General features: G+C 42.5%; 1 protein-coding gene across 1 annotated transcript in view; it reads left to right on the top strand.

The window, feature by feature from the left end:
• Positions 1–1,509: 1,509 nt before the first annotated feature.
• The window catches only part of MTUS2 (microtubule associated scaffold protein 2), a 213,781-nt gene continuing 193,359 nt past the window's right edge, over positions 1,510–21,931 (top strand). Inside the window, exons 1-2 of the mRNA XM_054164603.1 lie at positions 1,510–3,923; positions 12,094–12,334. Coding sequence (XP_054020578.1) covers positions 1,641–3,923; positions 12,094–12,334 — 2,524 coding nt within the window. The 5' untranslated portion in view covers positions 1,510–1,640. The remainder of the gene's footprint in view (positions 3,924–12,093; positions 12,335–21,931) is intronic.

Here is a 21,931-nt window from a genome sequence, read left to right as displayed (position 1 = left end):
ATAAGTAAACTCTGGTATTGTCATGAGGGGAAAAAAGAAACAATGAGAAATGAAGCAAAGAACCTCCATAATGCATATATTTAATTTAATAAGTATTAAATTCCTTTTTTTCTTTTCTCTGGGAATAAGGACAGAACACAGAATTAGTTTGGAAGGTTTGCTTTACAATGCTTTGTGAATGAGATCTATAATAACACAATTCTGTGGTGCTGAAGTGAAATTCTTAATACTGTGTTCTGTTTCACAAACTAATTTAATTAGTTATTTGCTGAAGAGCTGGAACTATGCCAGGAGCTGGGATCCAAACTCAACCAACATGTGTGTGCCCCATATAAAGGAACTGGGCTGAGCTCAGAGACAGATGTTGTGAGCAGAACTGAACTCAGTGCAAGAGCTGGGACCTGCTCATAGCGGGTGTTAGAAACACAAGCCCAGACCTACATCCAGATTCCATAGACAGAGCAGTGGGCTTAATTAGCACTTCTATTTAGTGCCCCTTTGAGCCTTGATTAAAAACCTAGCACAGCCAGAAGCATTGCAGGTGCTTTGAATTCTGCCTTGTGGGAACTGTGGAGCATGTTCCAATTTCCCATGTTCGTGTTTCTTTATGATGAAAGTTAGGAACTTATACAGTGCAAGAAATAGCTCAGAAAGTGAATTTAGGCATGGCACAGACAGAAATTTTCCCTTCTTCTTGTTGGAGGATATAAAAGACAAAAACTGTGTTCCCAAAGCCACAGGTGGGAGGGAGCCAAAAGATGATGCACTGTATTGAGACTGGTATATAGTCCTTTATATTTGAACATACACATGCAGCTGTCTCAAAAACCACAGTTTATCTTTACAGGCCTCCAGCCATAGTTTCTGCTTGCTTTGCTTTTTGGCTAAGAAATGCTGAAGGGGGGGATGCACAAGTACATCTGAGATCTCTACATGGCAAGAAGAGAAACCCATCAATGTCTTCTAATGAAGCTGAAATGTTATTAGTTATAACTTGTCTATTCAGTGGTGCTTTAATTGCGCTTAGACCCTTGATGCAGGGTCCCATCCTTGCTTGGCTGTTTATGCCTTTTTCCAGTTGTAAATCTATATGGCTTGAAAACAGTAGCAACCACTCTTGTAACCAGGACAGCTATAATTGTGCAACTTCTTAAGTCAGAGATCTGCTCTACACTAGGAGTCTTTCCTGAGAGCAAAGCGGTGATTGAAACAGCATCTAATGTGTTTGGAAATGCTCTACCCTGGGGATGTACCTGGGAGTGGTGCTGATTTTAACTTTGGTTTAGTTGGTTACACTGACATCAGCATAACACTGGTGGTTTTTTTTCTTTCATAGGTTGGCTGGATTGACTGCCTCTCAGTCAGAGGGAGCCTGACTGATCTATTTTGCTTTCGCTGAAGCTATCTACAGCGGGTCATAAAGATTTCCCAGATCCAGAGACTGAATGAAAACACAGCACAAAAATGTGACTCTGACAAGAGACTCCAAGCTTTCTGACAAGAAAATTTCTACTGTCAGGTTTAGAACTTAAATGTATAACTGAAGCATGCATATTAGTTAAACTGATAGGGGGGCGGGGGGGGGGAAAGCTTTCTCATTAATTAGGACTGCCAGAAAGGCAGTCACCTGAAGCTTCAGAATGAGTGCTCCGTTAATCCCAAACAAGTCATTTTATGCCCAGCTTCAGGACAACAACAGTGAAATAAAAAACAATAATGAAAGCATAGTGAGTGTAGGGGATACCAATGCCAACCAAATTGTGACAAAAGTTAGAAGTACTGAAGAAGATGTTAAAAAACGGAATCTAATAGATGAGAGTGGCAATATACACTCTGGAGGGTCAGAGAAAGTTACTCAACTCAATACGGAGCACCATAAACTTCTCACCTTCAAAGACTCTCGGACCTGTCACACCAGTGTACAGGAAAGTAAGCTGCCCTCCACCACAAGCAGGGACATGGGGAGAGATTGTGGTACCAGCGAAGCGAAGGATGTTTCAAGACATATCAGGATTAGTCGAGGACAAAGTCTGTCCAATTTAAAAAGTAGCACAAATGATGCCAACCTGGAGGTTATTTCTAAAGGTGACGGTGACTTCACCCAGAACTTTTCTAAGAGCAAAATATGCAGGACTGTGGAGATGGAGAGAATAAAAAGACTTTCATTGGGAAGACCAAGTAAACTGTCTCCTCAGTCTGAAGCCTTTTCAAAAGACTGTGCTGGCCGCGTGCCGTGTAAACGTCTGCTTTCTGCATCATTGGACTCCATCGACAGGTCACACCATTTGATAGGAAACACAGAGAAATCAGAGAAAACATCCACAGATCATTTACTTGGGATGGTGTTTCATCCACTTGGCAATACCTCAGAGGAAAATGTTGTATTTTATTCCAAACCATCTACCTCAGGGAACAAGAAAATAAGTAAACCAGAAAATGTACCAAATGTTAACACTGAAAGCACACTGCAAACTTCTCATTCTCAACATATACCTGTTAAGTCCAACGAGATTGCTAGTAAATCAGAAGCACAATTAGGTCAGGGTGATAAAAGTAAAAAAATGGAGCTTAAGACTGCACCATCTCCACAATCTAAAAATACATGTCAACAAAAGATTGAGAGGGTTATGCTGGTAGAATGTCAAAATGATGAAAACACAGCAGTTCAGGAACAGAAAGACTCTGGGTCTGACACATCAAAATTTCAAGCATCCCATTTTCAAGACACCTGCAGTAAAGGGGAGGATACATTGTCAAGCCAGGTGGTAATGTGTCCTGATGACAAATTGCTGAGTGATAACATCACCATTGAAGGGGAAGGGGGACAAAGCGCTGACAGTGACAGCAGGGCAACTAGCCACGGTGGTGAGGAATATTTTGCTGACAAAGAAGTGGAAAGAGTATTCCCAGTCTTCTGTGGTAGTAAATCCAGTGGCAGAGTGACACCTAGAAAAAATGAACATTTACATGAAGTTGACACAGGATGTGCTGAAACAGTTGGTAAACCGATCTCTCTTACACATAACATGAATCTACCTGACAGCAAACCCTTGAAAGGTAATGAGAATAAACTGATGCGAGTCAAAGAAAGCGCTGAGGATGCTGCTGAGCCTGCTTCTGCTCTCTCTGATCAGCAAGGAGAGAGCGGTGCAGAGACAGTGTCACACCAACAATCTGACAACCATGACAGTGATGCAGAAACCTCACACTTTCCAGTTCCAAGTGAAAAGACAGCTAATGCACTGAAACATCCTCCAGAGGAAGCACCAGAGAGCTGTAATGTTTCGGCAAAGCCTGATGCCTTTTTATGTGCCCCGACTCCCGTGCGCCCAGTGGCAACGCTGGATGTTAGTAGTCAACCCACACTATCAAACAGTAATTTAAAGGACCTTTGTACAGTTCATGTTAGCAAACTGTCACCCTCCTCAGTCCTACCTCCCTCTGACAGTACACAGTTGTTAAACATATCCCCTAAAGTGCCTATCAAGACTGCTTGCAGCAGTGCCATCCCAAAACCTATCCTGGTCCACTCCAAGGGCTCCCTCCAAGATAAGGCGGATATGGACAGTGACTGCAGTGAAAAGCTGGAAGAAACCATTGAGATTAAACCTGCCATACCCAGGCCCAAACCCGTGAGACCTAAAATCATCACATACATTAGAAGAAACCCTCATTCAATAGAGCAGCTCGACCCTTCATTTGCACCAGCAGGGCTGCCCTTCACTAGCCCTGCATGTGGCATGCCCATCTCTACAGAGCAGAAGGTGTCCAACGGAGCGGAGACGAAGCCCACCAGCATCTTATATGACAAATTTAAACCTGATCTCCAGAAGCCAAGGCTCTTCAGTTCTGGGCTGGTGGTGTCAGGAATTAGGCCCACAGGCCATCACTTCAGCCCGATGAGTGAGAAGTTTCTTCAGGAGGTAAGAAGGCAACTTTGAGAGCATTGTTTTGGGGGATACTTTGCTTGCTTGTTGCTGCCAGAAGTTAGTTCTAAAACCTCAGATATAAAATAAATCCTAAATCAAGGGAATGTGTAATCACTAGAAATAAACTTACTTAACCATTTCTGCCAGTGACCCTGTTGCAAAATCTGGTCTGTAACTGAAAGTTATCATTGTGTTCCTCCAATGTTTTCCAGCAAATCAGTCATCTGCCAGTAGTATATATAGGTGTAATGGGTTGGGGCAGGTCCCCTCCCCACCACAGGCAGAAATAACGACTCAGACAAACGGATTGCAAAAGTGATGAAAGTTTAAATAGAAAGCGGTGAATGTTACAGAAAACCCAAAGCGCAGTGACAAAGAAAGATCCCATCCCCACCTGAGGGTGCATCCAAAACCCCCAGGGCTCCTTCTTCCCCCTCCCTCTGCTGGGCTAGTCTCAGCTGGCCAGGCCTGAGACTGCCCATCCCCCTGTGGCCTTGGGCCCAATCAGGCCCATGGCCGGGAGATCTCTCCCCCAGTTACCAAGTCTCGGAGAGGGAAGGAAAGAGGAAGTGCCAGACCCCACCGCAAAATTTATAGTGGTGCAAGGGATTATGGTAGAAATACCTAACTTCCTGAGTCCACCCACTGGGATGGACTTCTGGACACAGGAAACACCCCTGTAGCAGAGGGCACCCAGCCCAAACTACGACAGGAGTGGGTTCGAGCCCCACGTTGGGCGCCAATAAAAAGAGTGTGGTGGTTTGAAAGGAAAGGCTCTGCTTTCCCTCCCCCACTGAGAAAGAGACCACGGCTAAACCCAGTCGGAGAAATGAGAGTATATTTTACAAGGAAACAGATTATATGTAACACAACAAATACAGGTGTTTTACAGTATATACAGGAATATACAGCAAATAAACTCAACCAGAAACCAGACCCCCCACAGAGGGGGCTTCCCCCTGTGCCCCCCTTCACCCCCTACCTCCTTTCTCCCCCAAAGAGGTAGAAGAGGAGACGAGGATGGTTAGCAGGACAGGGGAAGAAGCGGACAGGCCTGTTACAGGGAGGGAGTTAGTTCTTATCTCTTGGCAAGAAGCCCAGAAGCAGATCCAGCCGAAAGGGACAGCGAAGGAAGGAAGACTGAGAGAAAGTTCCCAACTCCCCTGGGTCCAATCCCTCCTCCCACAATCCTACCAATGAAATTCGTTTAGAATACCAAAATACTTTACAAACATTTAGCCAGTGTGCCCCTTTCTTAAAGGCACAGCCTCAAACTGCCACAGTAGGGATGTTTAGAAAGGACAAAACACACAGTTTGAATTTATTCACAAATGAAATTGCCTTTTTTTTTTTTTTTTTTTCCTGAAGAAGAGCTTTGGGAAATGAATGTAATTTGCCTACAGAGACTTTTCCTGCTTAATGGGAAAGTTAAAATGTTTTTACAGATGAGCACTAAACTCTAAAGCAGTTCCCTCCTGTTTATCTGTACTGAAACTCAGGGACTCTCAAAGCTCATGTAAGGTCATATATACCATACAGGAAAGTAATGACTTTCAATGCCATATTTTAAATTGACCTGCCCCTCATATAAGAAATCTCTGCCCAATTCTGGCTCCTGGTATCTCATTGTATTTCCACTTTGGTAAGTTGGGCAGGAGTCTTGCTCCCCCAAAATACCCGCTGGGAGGCGAGCACAGTAGAAGGCGGCTGCCCTTACATGGAAGGCGAAGAAAGGGCACAGAAGGGCAGCTATGCTTGGGTTTGTGATGTGCCCACTGCTTGGGCCCTGGGTTAGCTCAACAGCTAAACTTTTTATATAAACATTGAAGATAACACATTTTTTTAAAAAAAAGAGCCAGTCCTTCTTGTTGTTGTTTGTTTAAAAAAAACAAGGTGGACTGTTTTTCACAGTTGTGTGTCTTGTGGGGTTAGTGAGGCTATTTTAACACCTGCCTCGTTTTACATGCAGTAATTATCCAAGGAACAGCACTGAAATAACAAATTTGGTGATGGTGTTGACAATCAAAAACTGACCAGTACCCAAATTAAGATATCATGTGTGTGTCTAGGTAGACCCTTATGGCATGTTAACAGGCAGTCTACTGAAGTGATTATGGATTTTTGTGGGGCACCATCTCATCCCAAACACAGAAAAGGCAGTGCTCTCTGCCCTTTCCCCTCTAATTTCAGTTTTCGGCTCTGTCGCTTATATTTTGCATACAGAGCAGGAAATTAAAGTCATTGTAAACTTGTCTATGCCAGCCATTATTAGTTTATCTTCACAATCAACTTGTAAGGTGAGGAAAAATTACCAGGTTGTTACCATTTAATGTATGTCAATGGAAATGAAAGCCAAAATAACCCAGACTGTTCAACTGTTTGGCTGTTTATAAGGGTGACATGGTGCTCTGAAGACCATAGACCTCTATGGCCCATACAGCCGGGGTTCAGGCAGGCAGGGTCTGCACTGTCATCTGGGAGCAAAGGACTGATTTTTGTACACTGTTGAGAGTCTTAACATGAGAAGGACTTGGGCTGTGGCAAATTGTCAGTATGATTTGCTTTAGATTAGCATCTTCCCCCATTCATCCAAGAAATACACCTTTGGGTGGGTATTTCAAGGAGGGAAGATTTGAACCCAAGCATCTTCAGAGAAGATGGATTGTCTGGTGGAGAGGCTGGGAAGAAAAAGTTAATTAAGCTGCAGTTTGTGGCATAAGTTTGCATTACCTCAAGAGTCAGGATGTGATAGCAGAGGGTGCCATTTGGTTTCTTAGGCTGCCACCCTAAAAGTGATTACTTTCCTGTTAGCTGGAGGAGTGCAGAGGGGATTGATTTGGCTCCTGTATGAATCAAGAGAAAGGAAAATGATGGATCCAGTAGTGGATGGATGCTTAAAAGCGCAGCTGTGCACAGTACGGGTTCATGGCAGATGACTGATCCTCAGTCTGAAAGAAATCTATTAGAATGGATTGAGATAGATGAAAATTACCCTGGTGAAGGGACAGTGCTGAAGACCAGAGATTTTGGAGACAAGGAGATGCTGGAGCAAGATAGCTACTCCCTTTGTAAGAGAAAAAAAAACCACTCCAGATTTCCCTATTTCACATATCCAGTTTAGGCTTTGGAGAGTTTTGAATAGCATTTTACAGCTCTTTACATAGCTATGACAAGAGTGTTAATAGCTGCCATCAATCAGATCTGTATCTCTAAGTACCCTTCAGCTAGCTAAGTGATAGGAACAAATACCCCATGACATGAGCTAGAAAATAGGAAGGTGCTGTCTCAGAGACTCAAAGGCTAGGACTGGAGAGCTCTATGAGGAAGACTTGAGGGCTGCCCCTGTACAGTGGGATTGAGTGCACCCTCAGCAAATTTGCTGACAACACCAAACTGTGTGGTGCAGCAGACACACTGGAGGGAAGGCATGCCATCCAGAAGGACCTTGACAAGCTGGAGAGATGGGCCCATGACAGCTTCATGAGGTTCAACAAGACCACGTGCAAGGTCCTGCATCTGGGTCAAGGCAATTCCAGGCACCAATATAGGCTGGGCAGTGACTGGCTTGAGAGCAGCCCTGAAGAAAAGGACTTGGGGGTGCTGGTGGTTGAAAAGCTCAACATGAGCTACCAGTTTGCACTTGCAGCCCAGAAAGCCAATCACATCCTGGGCTGCAACAAGAGAAGCATAGCCCGCAGGGTCAAGGGAGGTGATTCTTCCCCTCTACTCCACTCTGGTGAGACCCCACCTGGAGTACTGTGTCCAGTTCTGGAGCCCCTATTACAGGAAGGATCTGGATGTGCTGGAATGTGTTCAGAGAAGGGCCACGAGGATGATTAGAAGGCTGGAGCACCTCTCCTATGAGGACAGACTGAGGGAGTTGGGGTTGTTCAGTATGGAGAAGAGAAGGCTCTGAGACCTAATTGTGGCCTTCCAGTATCTGAAGGGGGCTTACAAGAAAGCCGGGGAGGGACTTTTTAGGGTGTCAGGTAGTGATAGGACTAGGGGGAATGGAGCCAAAACTAGAAGTGAGTAGATTCAGATTGGATGTTAGGAAGAAATTCTTCCCCATGAGGGTGGTGAGACACTGGAACAGGTTGTCCAGGGAGGTGGTGGAAACCCCATCCTTGGAGGTTTTTAAGTTCAGGCTGGATGTGACTCTGAGGAACCTGATCTAGCATAAGGTGTCCCTAGGTGATCCTTGAGGTCCTTTCCAACCCTAACAATTCTGTGATTCTATGATTCCCTGATACCTTGAGCTGCCTGTGCTGAAGTTTGTATTGAGCAGCTCAGACACAACTTCCAACTGAGGCAAGAAGGCAGTCCAGCTGTGCTTAGAGACTGAGTCCATATCAGAAATGAGTTGCATTTAAATGGGCAGCCTTGCCTGTGGCACTGGCAGCTCCTCAAACACTTTTATTTGAATCTTCAGCATGGTGTGGAGGTAGATCATTCATGCCTGTCTTAGTCCAAAAGCAAGAAGGAACAAAACTCAAAGTGAAGTCACTTTTTGGGGCAGATTGCTGCTGCCTGCCTGCTTCATCACAACATGGGCTCTTCATCTTGACATGGACTCAGCCTCTTCTAGTCAGCATCAGCAGGAATTTGTGCCCACTTCGTGTTCCCAGTTACCTGCATGGGAAGTAACAGAGCAAATTGAGAGACTCAAAGGCTGCAGCCATGCTAGTGAACTAAATCATGGGAAGGCATGGCCTTAAAGGCTCACACAAGATTGTCCATACTGCTGGACCAGGAGTACACTCCTCGGCTCAGTGTTCACCTCTATCAGTGTGTGCTCACCCAGCAGCTATTTCCAGGGACCAGCGTGGTTGAGACCAGCCTGGTCTGCAGGGTGAGAATGTGCCCACATGGATATTCTCCATGTCAGATAGTAGTTGATGGCTCACATGATTCGCTGCTCTGTGGCTGCTGCCAAGAGCCCTGATTCTGGTGGGAATCTGCAAGGAGGTCTGCTGATCACCACTTCTCCTTCCTGCCTCCCCATGTCTGGGCTTCATGCATTCAATACATCCTTGGGTTCATTCCTTAGCACAGCCATCTTTCTGCTCCTGAAAGCATGGACTAAAAGCCTGTGGAAATGAAAGACCTGTAAGGAAAAAAGTTGTGTTATACATAGTGAAAGCAGCAATTTCCCCCCCTAATCTCATTATCTGAACTTCCTGAACTGATGACACCAGCTCTGTTCCCTGCCTGAAGCAGGCATTTGGCAAGAAAATTCTTGCTTGAGCCTTTAGTGTTTGATGGTGTTATAAACCCAGTAAGGTGAAGGAAGTGCTGGGCATCCTTATCTGCTATGCTAGCTGTGCTGCCTGCTCTGCTCAGGATTACCCAGCCTATCAAAATTGCTGTATGGTCCAAGTATATGGTGCAGGCTTTCCAGTTCTTTCTAACAAATTTATTAAATGGAATGTGAGGGAAGTGGGAAGTGGGTGGAGGAATGAGCAGACAGCCATACACAAGCTCAACTCTGAGCTGAGCTTCTTTTTAGCTGACAGTCTGCAATAGATCTTTTCTTTAAAAGTCTCTTGTACAAAAATAATCTAGTACAAGATGCTAACAGGGCTCATATTAATCTATATCTCTCTGAAGAGCTTTAAAATTGCCTTGTAATCAATGATTTCATACAATTATATTGAGATCTGTTGAATTCTGCACTTAATGGAAAAGAAAAAAATTAACATCTCTCCATAGCAAGTTTCTGTCCCCCAAACCTGTGTCTTTATTGGAAAAAAAAAAAAAAAGAAAAAAAAAAAAAGATTTATTTCTGGAGAGATTTTTGGGTAGAGTTCAACTTGATGATCTTAAAGGTCTTATCAAACCTAAATGATTGAATGTGTCCAGAGAAGGGCAATGAGGCTGGGGAGAGGCCTCGAGCACAAGCCCTACGTGGAGAAGCTGAGGGAGCTGGGGTTGTTTAGCCTGGAGAAGAGGCTCAGGGGAGACCTCATTGCTCTCTACAACTACCTGAAGGGAGGTTGTAGCCAGGTGGGGGTTGGTCTCTTCTCCTAGGCAACCAGCACCAGAACAAGAGGACACAGTCTCAAGCTGCATCAGGGGAAGTTCAGACTCAAGGTGAGGAGAAAGTTCTTCACTGAGAGAGTTGTTAGCCATTGGAATGTGCTGCCCAGGGAGGTGGTGGAGTCACCATCCCTGGAGGGGTTCAAAAGAGGACTGGACGTGGCACTTGGTGCCATGGTTTAGTAGTCACGAGGTGTTGGGTGACAGGTTGGACTTGATGATCTTTGAGGTCTCTTCCAACCTTATTGGTTGTATAATTCTATGATTCTATTCTAAATCCTCACTTCTCTCATCTTGAAAAGATGTTTTATGCTTGTGATTGATTGATTGTTTAATTGATTGGTGGGTTTTGTGTGCATGTGGGTTGCCCTTCTGTGTTTCCCCTAGTGTGCTGTCAATAAAGAAAAAAAGTGAGGTGACTGAAAGTTTGTTAAGTTGACCCAGTTTATCAAAAATGCATGGTTTCTATATTTAGAGATTTTCTTGGTTCCTTAAACTGAAGTACTCAGCATAGGTATGTTCACTGCCAGATAAATATTAAATGCTAGGAAGTATATAGTGGCATCTGATTGAAATTCATCAGGGAAAGAAAAGGTAACTGAATCTTATCCAGGAAAACAATCTCATATCCAGAAGCTGAAACTAAGCTAAGCAACTTCTGCAGTCCAAGCCTAGAGAATCTTCTATACAGTAAAAAAATGCATTCTAACTTCTAGAAATAGGTCACAGGAATATAATGAAAAGGGAAACAGGAAGATCTAATGTCAGGAAATAGGACTGCAAACAAAGGAAAAAATACAGAGCAAAAATATAATGCTCAGTGTTTGTTGCATCTGCCCTTCTAGTTCCTGTCTGAAGACCTCAAAGATTCTATATTTAATGATATAAGGTCAGGCTTGTCTCTTTTAGCATATTAAAGATTTGCTAAATTAGGATTAAAGCTCTTGAAGCAGTTAGGATCAAAGCTTTTAGAGCCAATGTTGAAGTGCATATTCTAAATGCTTATAATTGCTAAATAGAAATTGATTTGGCATATTATATGCATCATAACTTACAGCAGAGTTAATTAATTGGCAGTTACATTTCCTCCTAGGTAGCCTATGGCACTGTATGGTTAATTTTTAAACAAATTTAGTTCAGATTTCCTATTTCTTAAGCTTCCCCCCTTCCTCCCCACCACCGTGGCCTAAATGAGATGCACAATAAAATAGTCATGGGCCCTTTCCACATTACAATGGTTTTGCATTTTATAAGAAAGTGGTAAAAAGTTGGACTCTACACAGAAGAAGTTTCTTTGCAAATGAGAGAGATGAAAATCACTGACATTGCTCTGCACCTTTGTCCCGAGTCACAAAGCAGCGCAGTGAGGTGGAAATCAGAGCCTGGCTTGAGTGTAGAAAGATGCCAGGACTGATAATGGGGAACCAGGTCATTCTCCAACTGCAGATTTCCCAGTTACAGCCAGTTTGCTGGAAATACTTCCAGCTTGGCACTCATTGTGCTGTCCTCACAGTCTACACCCATTAAAATACTGAGGTTTGTCACTGTTCTTAGCAAATCAGCATCTATTTCTGATAAACAATAAATGCATCACATCTGCAAATTTGCCTTTTTCCCCCCTTCTTCTCCAATTAAAATGGGCAGCTGGGGTTTTTAACTCTGATTTGGAGTATGCAACAGCTCCCTGAAAATGTTACATATAGAAACATGCCCACCTCCACCAGCAGGGCTCTTCATCAACTACAGAGATTACAATGACCATTTTGCAGTCAGTACATGCAGAAGTGGTTTTTTATCCCCACAGAAACGGTTTGACAATAACATTTCTTTGATAGAATGAACTTAAGCTACTTTCAGATTTGTTTTTAACTAAGACAAGACTGACTTCCCCCCCAGATTTTAGCTCAATGGGAATGTTTTAAATAACTTGTAATAAAAATTCCACTTGCAGACTCTCTTTGTGTTTCTACCCCTGGAAATAATATCACCTTTGAGGACTTGACTTAATTTTCACTGATGGAAAATCTTCATTTAGTCTATTGTCTTTTGGGGAAGAGATCAATGTGTTTGGATTTAGCTGTGTGTCAAGGCTGTGTTGATATCTGCGTTAATGATTTTTCTGTAGGTCGGGGAAAGGCCTGCAAAAGATGAATTTTGCCCTCCACCATATACTCACTACGAGGTCCCACCAAGTTTCTATCGATCTGCCATGATACTGAAGCCACAGTTAGGACTGGGGGCTGTGTCCAGGCTGCCATCTGCAAAGAGCAGGATTCTCATCGCAAGTCAAAGATCCTCAGGTAGCTGTCTCCATCAGCAGGGAGAAATTACGAGTGCTCCCAGCCTCTATCATCCTGATGCTTCAGGTAAAGTATGAATGTTCTTTCCTTTGCTTTAACTGTAGTCACCAATAAGATTACTTTTTTTTAAAAAACAACACCACCACAAAATGAGCAACATTTTGACCTGCTACTACAAAGCTCCAACAGCAGCCTTTGAGGTGTGTCTTTTTATCCTGCAGCAAGGCTGACTATGAAGTCTGGGACTTACAGAAAGGTTGTTTAACAGGTTGTTGCCAAAGAAGGAGAATCAAGTTCAGTAATAATTTTCATTGTGCTCTTAAAAAAATCTTCCTCCTCCTCCTAAATTCCAGGAAAGTCTTTGCTTGTGTCATGAGGGAGATAATGTGACATTTTATTCCATCATGAAGGCCCTGCTGCTCAATCTGAATATGACATTGCTCACCATGTTGTGCTCTGAAAGCCTGGGCAGTATTCAAATGTGCCAGCAGAGACCTTGATTCTCTGAAGCCCTGCTACATACCTCTTCAGAGACAACATTCTAATACTTTTTTATTCCCAGCTACTGCTCAACTCAGCATTACCCTGGGCAGAATTACAGAAGAGGGAAATGGAAATGAAGAGTCAGAAGTTTAAGAAAGATGTTGAGTTGCTCGCATGTCTCCAGAGAAGGGCAACAAGGCTGGTGAGGGGTTTGGAGCACAAGCCCTGTGAGGAGAGGCTGAGGGAGCTGGGGTTGCTTAGCCTGGAGAAGAGGAGGCTCAGGGGAGACTTTATTGCTGTCTACAACTACCTGAAGGGAGGTTGTAGCCAGGTGGGGGTTGGTCTCTCCTCCCAGACAACTAGCACCAGAACAAGAGGACACAGTCTCAAGCTTCTCCAGGGGAGGTTTTGGCTGGATATTAGGAAGAAATTCTTTGCAGAAAGAGTGATTGGCCATTGGAATGGGTTGCCCAGGGAGGTGGTGGAGTCACCATCACTGGAAGTGTTTAAAAAGAGACTGCATTTATTGCCATGGTTTAGTTGATTAGATGGTGTTGGGTGATAGGTTGGACTTGATGATCTCTGAGGTCTTTTCCAACCTGGTTAATTCTGTATCAATGTAAGAAGTGTATGATGGCACAAGACAGATATTGTAATTGCTTCTGTAGGACATTCCTTGGTAGCCTGGAAAAGCTTGGAGGCCTTAACAATGTGCATTTAAACAGCAGCAAGCTCACAGACAACTGAAAATCAGACATGGCCAGAGTGAAGCATAGCAGCTGTTTAACAGCCTGGAAATTTGCAGTGATTTTTTAAAATAGCCATAAGGGATAAAGATAAGTACTGACTTGGGGTCATACGTCCCTTCTTTTGCCCCAGGATGGGATTCCTTTTGACATGTATTTAATTAACCTGTTAATGGAAAGCTATTTATAAAAATGTTCAATATAAGATCCTGTAGTCCCTGAAAGCAATCTGCTTCAATGCATCACCTGTTTTTAAGTTAAAAGTCTTCCCTCATGTTTTGCCTGATTCTCTTGGTTGCAATTTGCATCCTCTTCTATCTGGAGTGGCCTTGTGGTTGTCTTCTCTTTGCAGATATTTGAAAACTATTATTCTTTCTCACCATTTCTCCATACTAAGTTGCAGAAGAAACATAAATAAAAGTAGAATGGAAATGGGCCAGAGTGTCTTGAGACAGACAGTGCCTGAGAAGACAGTCATTTATACAGGTTGCTGGGGTTTATCAGAAAATCAAGGTTCTCTGTAACACTGTGCTTCTCATCACTATCCTTCGCTGTCTGACCAAGCAGCTGGAGTTTATCTATGTTTATCCCATTAGCAGAAGCTGACAAGTCTCATCTGTGTGTGACTTCCAAGACACCCCAAAGATTGCACACTGGCCAGCCAATACCAGTGTAGCCCTGTGAGTTAAGTTCAGCCAGGACCGAACATGAGAATACAGGTTCAGAGAGCAATTTGATCATCGTATTTTCCATTTAAATGAAGCTGCAAAAGGCTGCAAGTTCAGGATATGAGTAGGATAAGCTGTTGCATAACAGGAAAAGGTTTGGGAGAGAGATGGGAGTGCAAAATATGAACAAGACCTATTAAAAAATCCACGGTGTTTTCTGATTCTTGGAAAGGAATGTTGCCTTTATTTTCTGTCATCCATCCATCCATCCTTCATGTTATCCTGCATCACTGATGACTGCAGACATGACTTTTCCTTAGCCACCTTTAATCCATATAAGAACTTGCCTTGTATATATTAATTTACTGTCTTTCTATATTATGTAACATTCTAAAATCTGAACAATTTCATCCTATTTATTGACTGGAATACTGCCTTTAAGAATGCCATTCCATGAGGAGTGTACAGGAGGAAGTTGCATTAGCTTTTATTATGTTCCCATTTCATGGAAACTACATTTCCAGAAGTTTTTTGTTTCTCAGAAGTTGGGGTTTTTTGAGCTTATCACTGATTATTTCTTGGACCTTGTCAGCTTTGGAGGTCAAATTTAATTCATAGCTCTCCATAATTTTCTTCCTACAGCTGTTATTTTGTTTGTTTCTCTCCAGTCTATTGATACCTCACTGTTTCAAGGATGCTGTTAAAGATAGCTCAGGGTAGTCCAATAATCTGTCTGACATCTCTTTCAGGATCCCAAAGTCTCTCTCACCTGGTCTTTGGACTCTGACTGTTTTTATTGATTTTAAATTACCCAAGATTTGTTCTGGAAAGATTGCTAACATCTCTAGTTTTTCACTGTCCACTCCAGGATACTGCTTTCGCTTCTGACACCTCACCTTCCATTTACCTTGCGAGACGAAGAACATGTTTAATTTTTCTGCAACATTTTGTTCTGTCTCAAAGTGCTTCTCGTTGCTCTCTGTTGATTCAGTGCCAACACTTACTGACCCTTCCTATATATATATTTCTGATATCTTAGTTACTTTACATTCTTTTTATTTTTGGTCATTTATTTCCCAGTTATTTATTCAAGATTGGATTATAATCACCTTTTCCTTGTTGAAAGCCTTTTTCATTGTATACTTCAAATGACTCAGTCTTTCTTTTAGCAATGTGTAATTCATACATCAGCATGTCAGTCTTTTAATTTCTAATAGCTCCTTTTAAGAAGAATAAATTACTCATGAAAGAGGTTGAAGTGACAGCAAACAGGACAAGAGTGGCATAGAAGGGGAACAACTGGAGACAATTTTTTCCTGTGGCTGTGTTTGCACCAGTGCACAAATGCAGACCAGAGATGGATCCTTGGTGGCCATGGAGGGTCTGAATGGGACAGCAACCCCTGGCATGCCAGAGCTGGTGTGGGGCCCATAGGAGGGACTCAGAATAGGGTCAGATACCATCTAGCCAATTGTTTCAAGGCACCCAAGCACCATTTTCAACTGCTTTAATTTGGTAGTTAGTTGTGGCATTCAACTTTAACCTGCATTGTTTATTTTGATGTAGTATTTGAGAAACATTTTTAAATACAGCTTCATTAGAGTCATATTTACAAATATAGGTAAATGAAATGCATGAACGTATGGCCATCATACTGGAGGCAGGACCCTTGCTCACAGGCATTTGTGGGGTGTGAATGCTTGGCTGGCTGCAGCAAAAGCAGCAGAAGACTAGGAGGTATTTTTCTCTCATGAATACTGGTTCTTCCGTCAAGACTACTGCTAATCAGCATCTCTTGCAGCTTGATCCTGAGCTTTTAATCCAGTTTCTAATCCCAGAGATTTCAGTCCTGCCCTGGAGGAACGTAAGCAGAAGGATCTAGCCTGTTGCCGTCCAGTGACAAAGTGTGAGGTATCAAGCAGGCTTTTGAACTGGAATCATCATGGCACGGTATCGAGGACAGAAGCAGTTCCTCATAATGAGGATTTTATTCCCCTTTGCCATGCCATTCATAATGTAGCACTCTATTTAAGCAGCACTGATAAGCTGAGTGGTTTGGCCCGTGTATAACACTAATACTCATAAAATTGTCTCTAATGTAACTGGTAATTAAATCCCTGAACTGCTGTGATGGACTGCAAGTAATACAAGTACATTAATGGTTTCCTTAGTTCTAAGACAGGCCAAGTAGAAAGTAAAATAATAATGAATGTTCCCAAGAGTGATCTCCAAGTGTGATGCCTAAGATGTGTCTGGAGCCGTTCTTCCTCCACAGGACATGGCACACAGGTATTGGCATTGGCTGAGAGCTTCTTATTAAGCAGTACTGCTCCTTAGGTGATTGTGGTAGGTTGAGAGAGGGCCTAGCTCTCCCTCCCCCACAGAGTAAGAAACCACGGCTAAACTCAGTCGGAGAAAGCAGACTATATTTACAAGCATATGTGGAAAGCAGGTTATATATAACACAATATATATACAGGTATTTACAATATATGTATGGAAATATACAGCAAAGGAAAATAACACAACAAAATTCCCTCCCCGAGGAGGGTTTCCCTCCCTGTAACCCACTCTCTCCCCCCCTACCTCCCTTTTTTTTCCCAAAAAGGGGTTAGAGAGAAAGAAAGGCAAGTTATTAAGGAAAAGAGTTGTTATTAAGCTTTAAAAAGCACATGCAGGATTAGTTTTTGCTTATCTCAAGGTCAGCTCCAGCTAGTTCGTGGAGAAAAGCAGGCAGGGAGAACAGGCTGAAACCCAAACTCCCAAACCCCCAAACTCCAAACTGAGAAAAATTCCGACTGCTCTACAATTTAAAGTTGCATTTTGTCCATCCACCAATGAAATTCGTTTAGAGTATCAGAATGTTTTTGTTCTAGTACCGAAAACATTTAGCCAGTGTCCCAGTACTGTCTGTTTCTTAAAGGCACAGCCTCAAACGGTCACAGTGATGCTTTGTCTCAGATGGGTGAGGCAAGCAGCTTGACTGTAAGAATAAGCATTCTGTGCTCTGATAAAAACAGCAAGTTGTTGAATTGTGATGTATTATGAGGTGCAATAATGTCTCAGAAAGCTTAAGATTTGTTTATTTTATGTAAATTGATTCAGCTCTTTCTATGGGAACCTTGTAATTCAAAACAAGCATTGAAGATTGTTTTGTCTCTAATGTATAAATCATGAATATGTTCTTCTTGGTTGTAAAGACTTCTTGGAGCAAGTATGTTAGGATTTGCATTGATTATCTGATTGTTTTGATGAGATTAATGTCTGATTTTGTAAAGTTATACAGATTTCAGCCTTTAAACTTTACCCAATTCTACTCACTAACTTCATTTGAGTCTGTAGTTTTCAGTAGTGTTTATGATATATTTTTTTCTCTGGATAGAGGTAATGCAATGTTGCTTCCTTATCACCTCTCTGTGTATTAAATTTGCTAGTCCTGAGGCTCTAGCAGTTCCTCTCATTTCTGTGCAAGTCAACTCTTGTTAAAGAGTCTTGTGTCTTGTTAAAGACACATAATACATACATAAATTGGGACAGAAATGTTTCTGATTACTCAGACATCCAAAGACAGATGTTTATTTGTGTCTTTGCATATCTATAATGTATTTCATCATGAATGCTATAATATGGCTGCAACTTTCTTCTGGTAAGGAAGCTTTGCTTTCATAGTGTTTTTTTCTCAGAAATGTCCAATACTTGAACAAGTAAATAAGATTTGATCATAAAAAAGGAATGTTGATGTTACTTCCTGAAATGTTGCATTATTACTACTCCAGCTGTGTGCTTCTTTTATAGGTTTGTAATCTGAGGTACTTGGATTTAAGATGTCGAACTTCCTAATTGTTTAGGGAAGGAGGTGACAAGAGGAGAATTTAGAGAAGAAAATATTCTCTGTCCTCCACTAATCTGAAATGTTTTCAGTTGGCACTCTCTGCTTTTTTTTCGGGAGAGCAATCAGACTGTATTTCATAAAGAAAAATGAAGTGCTTCAAAGTGAGACACATACGTCCTCATCAGAGTTTTGCTAAGGACATTGTCACCACACTGGAGACTTAGCCATATGCCACCTCTATGAGCCCAACACTTATTGCATCTTCAAAGAACCAAAATACAACATATGAGAAGGGTTGTCTGTTGTACCAAATTATCTGTCATAAAAATGACATCAATAACAATCCAGGTACTGCTTCATACCCTGCCTTCTCTCTGGATAAATGCTGTTGCTGGCTGAGCACCAGCAGCATTTCTGAGCAGCCCGTGAGCAGATGAGACATGGTTCCAATGCACAGAGACATGGTTCCAATGCACGGAGAAGTTCTTGCTGCTCTGAGCTTTTGGTGGAAAAAGCAGTGAACATGGCTCAGGCACTGACAACTCCTGTGCTGGAAGTTTCTGTGGAATGCTGCTACTTTGCACATCAGCTACAAAGCTAAAGCAGACATTTGCAGTTTAAATGAAATGCAAGCCAACAAATTCTGGAGGTGTTGAGAACATGCCAGCCAGCCTAGGGTTGCCTGGGAGCTGGGAAGGCACAGAGCAGGTTTTGTGGCTTCTAAATATGAATCAGGAGAAAATGAGCACTTCCTGCCCCATGATGGTGAACTGGCTGATCGGAAATTATTTGATGTTCAGCAGTGACAGCTGTGTTGCTTTTGGAACTGGACTCTCCTAGGCTTGACAGTGTTTGGATGAGAGACCATCAGGGGAGCTGGGCACAACTTGCTCACTGCTGTTTAGGTGTAAATCATTAAAGCCTTTGTTTTAAAGCTCCATTCCTCAGTTTTTCCTTAGAAAGACAAACTGTGCCTGCAACAGGGAAACCACAAAGGGAGTGGAAACATAAGAGGTTTCTTACTCATTTTAATCTGCAAAGGTGTCAATGACTGGGTTAACTCTGAGGTGGGTTAACTCTGCTTGTATTATCTATAACTAATTCATTGACATTGCAGGTTACTACTCTGCTCTAGATTCTCCAACATGAAATAGTTTAGTTGATTAGGTGGGTTGGATTAGTTGATAGGTTGGATGCAATGATCTTGAAGGTCTCTTCCAACCTGGTCTGGTCTGGTCTGGTCTGGTCTATTCTATTCTATTCTATTCTACTCTACTCTACTCTACTCTACTCTATTCTATTCTATATGAGAATAATGATGTTCAGAGCATTCTGTAAAAGACAGTGAGCTTTCTGAGAGAAAATAACAGCTAATTATTAAACTTTTAATGAAAATGTTTGCAAAAAAACCCAACAAACCTAACCCCACTACAAGAAAACAAAGGCTTGCCAAGGATTTCTGAATCACAGGCTGAGCTGAAGTCTTGAACTGCTACTCTTTTTGCATAAGAACTTACCTGTGAAACTCCTTTCTTTAATTTCTCATTAATTTCAGCTGAAACCTATTCCACAGAAAAGTCACATGGAAATTCCAGTTCATGTGCAGCGGCGATGCAATCTGGCTCAGACTTTTCTTGAGGCTTCCCAGGCACATCTGGTTTGTGTCAATCAGTCACTACCTCAAAATGTTTACATGTTTCTAGATGGGAACAGCTTGAAATGTCTTAGAAAATCACTTGTGCACCACACAGACAACAATACTTAATTCTATAATTAGCTTCAGGCAACGAGACAGCTGGAAAGATTTTTTGCCAGCTTTTTTAGGCTTATTTTGGCAGGTTTTTATTAAAATGAAAGCTCCCCATTAAAATAACTTTTGTTTTGAACTCCCAGACCTCGTTTGCAGGAGTGCTTCTATACTTCTAAGAAACAGAAATAAAGAAAGAACACCCATTGCAAAATTTGATGGTATTTACAACAGAAAATATGTGCAATAGGCTGATGTCTCATGTATTTTAATGAGAAAGAAGACACAAAATGGCTTTAGCTTGAAAGATTTGAATGCATCCCTAATGAGGATAATGTCCTGCCCCCAGGTCCTCATGGTACAGAAGAGCTGTATTACAAAGAAGAGAAGTGAAAAATAGTGTAAGGATCATGGTGAGTTCAAGATACAAAACATTATCAGTTCAGGGGGAATTTGGATTGAAGTCATAAACAGAAGCGCACAGGGACGTGTGAGAAAGAACACTGAATCTTCTGCCCAGATCTGGGAGAATTATTTAAATAAAAGATAGAGATGACTGGGACTTTCTCATTAAAAGTTTGAGTGAAAACTTCCTGCTTTTAAGGAATTTCTTCTTCAGCAATACCCACGATGCTCAGTGTGCCACGGTCCTCAGTGTGCCACGGTCTGCAGGTGCTTGGCTACATGGTGGTGCACAGAGAGGAGCGGTGGTGCAGAGAGCCTGGGGACTTGGTGTGGGCATCTCTGTGGTTGAGCTGGGGGCATGGAAGTCCCAGGTGAACCTCATTCGAGGGCAAGCACATTTCAAATGCTTTTAAATAAAACCATTTCTAACTACTTTCCCTCCCTGCCCCTATGGATTTTCCCCTATTCTGCTGGGGCAGGAAATATGTGATATTTATAGTTTTTTACTGGAAAGTGGAAAGATTTCTCCTTCCACATAATTTTCAGAGGTTCTTAGTGCAAAAAAAAAAAAAAAGAAAAAAAAAAAAGAATTTCAGCTCTGAGCTTACTTGGGGCAGGCCTGTTGGTACATTTTTCAGAAACCTGTAAAACCCATAAGAGACAGTCCCATACTTTCTCCCTGCTGCCACTGACCTGGGCAGGTTCCTCGGTTCTGCAGCTGTTTGCCACGGGTACTTGCCGCAGCTTCAAATCTGGAGGCTACCTGGCATGATCCTATCATCAGTGCAACACAGAGAGTATTTTGCACCCGTGGCTGAGTTGTGTGCCTTTTATCACACACAGTTGCCCGTGTGTAATTAGTCCTCTAGCTAGCTGGCAAAGCTGATGTTTGTCCATTCCCAGCTACTAGCAAGTGTATGGTGGCACAGCCAGATGGTGGTCTGGCCCACTCAAAGTACTGCTGAAGTGTTTGTATCAACCTTGGTGGGGGTATGACAAGCCTAATTGTGGAAGGAAGAGAGCACAGAATCCTCCTTCCGTGGTGAAAGTGAAGTCTTTCACCGGCATAAGCCAATATGAGTTCTGCTGTGCTGCAGGTAACACAGGAAGGTATTAGTCCTCTGAAATAGACCCGTTCCAGGGGAGACCTTATAGCTGCCTTCTGGTACCTGAGGGGATCCTCCAGGAAGGCTGGAGAGGGACTTTTCATAAGGGTGTCCAGCAATGGGACAAGGGGGAATGGCTTTAAGCTGAGGGAGAGTAGGTTTAGATGATCACCACATCCCATCTAGCATTTGGGACTTTTAAAACCTTTCATTGAACACTTTTTCCCCTGTCCATACATGAAAATTGGTTGATTTGATTGACATCAATTGCATTTAGATGTGCCATGAACGTCCCTGTCAGTGGGGAGGGAAGAAAGACTTGATGGTGCCTTGCAGATAACTAAACCAGCTGTTATAGATGACTGTCAAAGCAATGCTGCACAAGAACATCACCACTTACCTGTTTTCTGTGCTAATGTGCCTAAACTGTTCTTGACCTGCACCTGAAACCCACAGCTGCCTCTGACCCCAACTTCACATCATCCAAATGAAGCCAGATTCAAGACCAGAGTCCAGAACTGGTCTGTGTTGGTGCAGAAAAGCGGACAGGGGTTTTAGCCATCTTTCATGGCACATGGTAAATATTTGCTATTTTCATTTGATTGACTCCCCACAACATGTCCTCCTTGGGTTGGTAATGGTGGTGTACTCAGACATCCATCTCCTAGTGTCTTAA

Source organism: Dryobates pubescens, chromosome 10 (assembly GCF_014839835.1).
Source record: "Dryobates pubescens isolate bDryPub1 chromosome 10, bDryPub1.pri, whole genome shotgun sequence".
Lineage (NCBI taxonomy): Eukaryota > Metazoa > Chordata > Aves > Piciformes > Picidae > Dryobates > Dryobates pubescens.
This window is presented reverse-complemented; position numbering and strand designations above follow the sequence as displayed.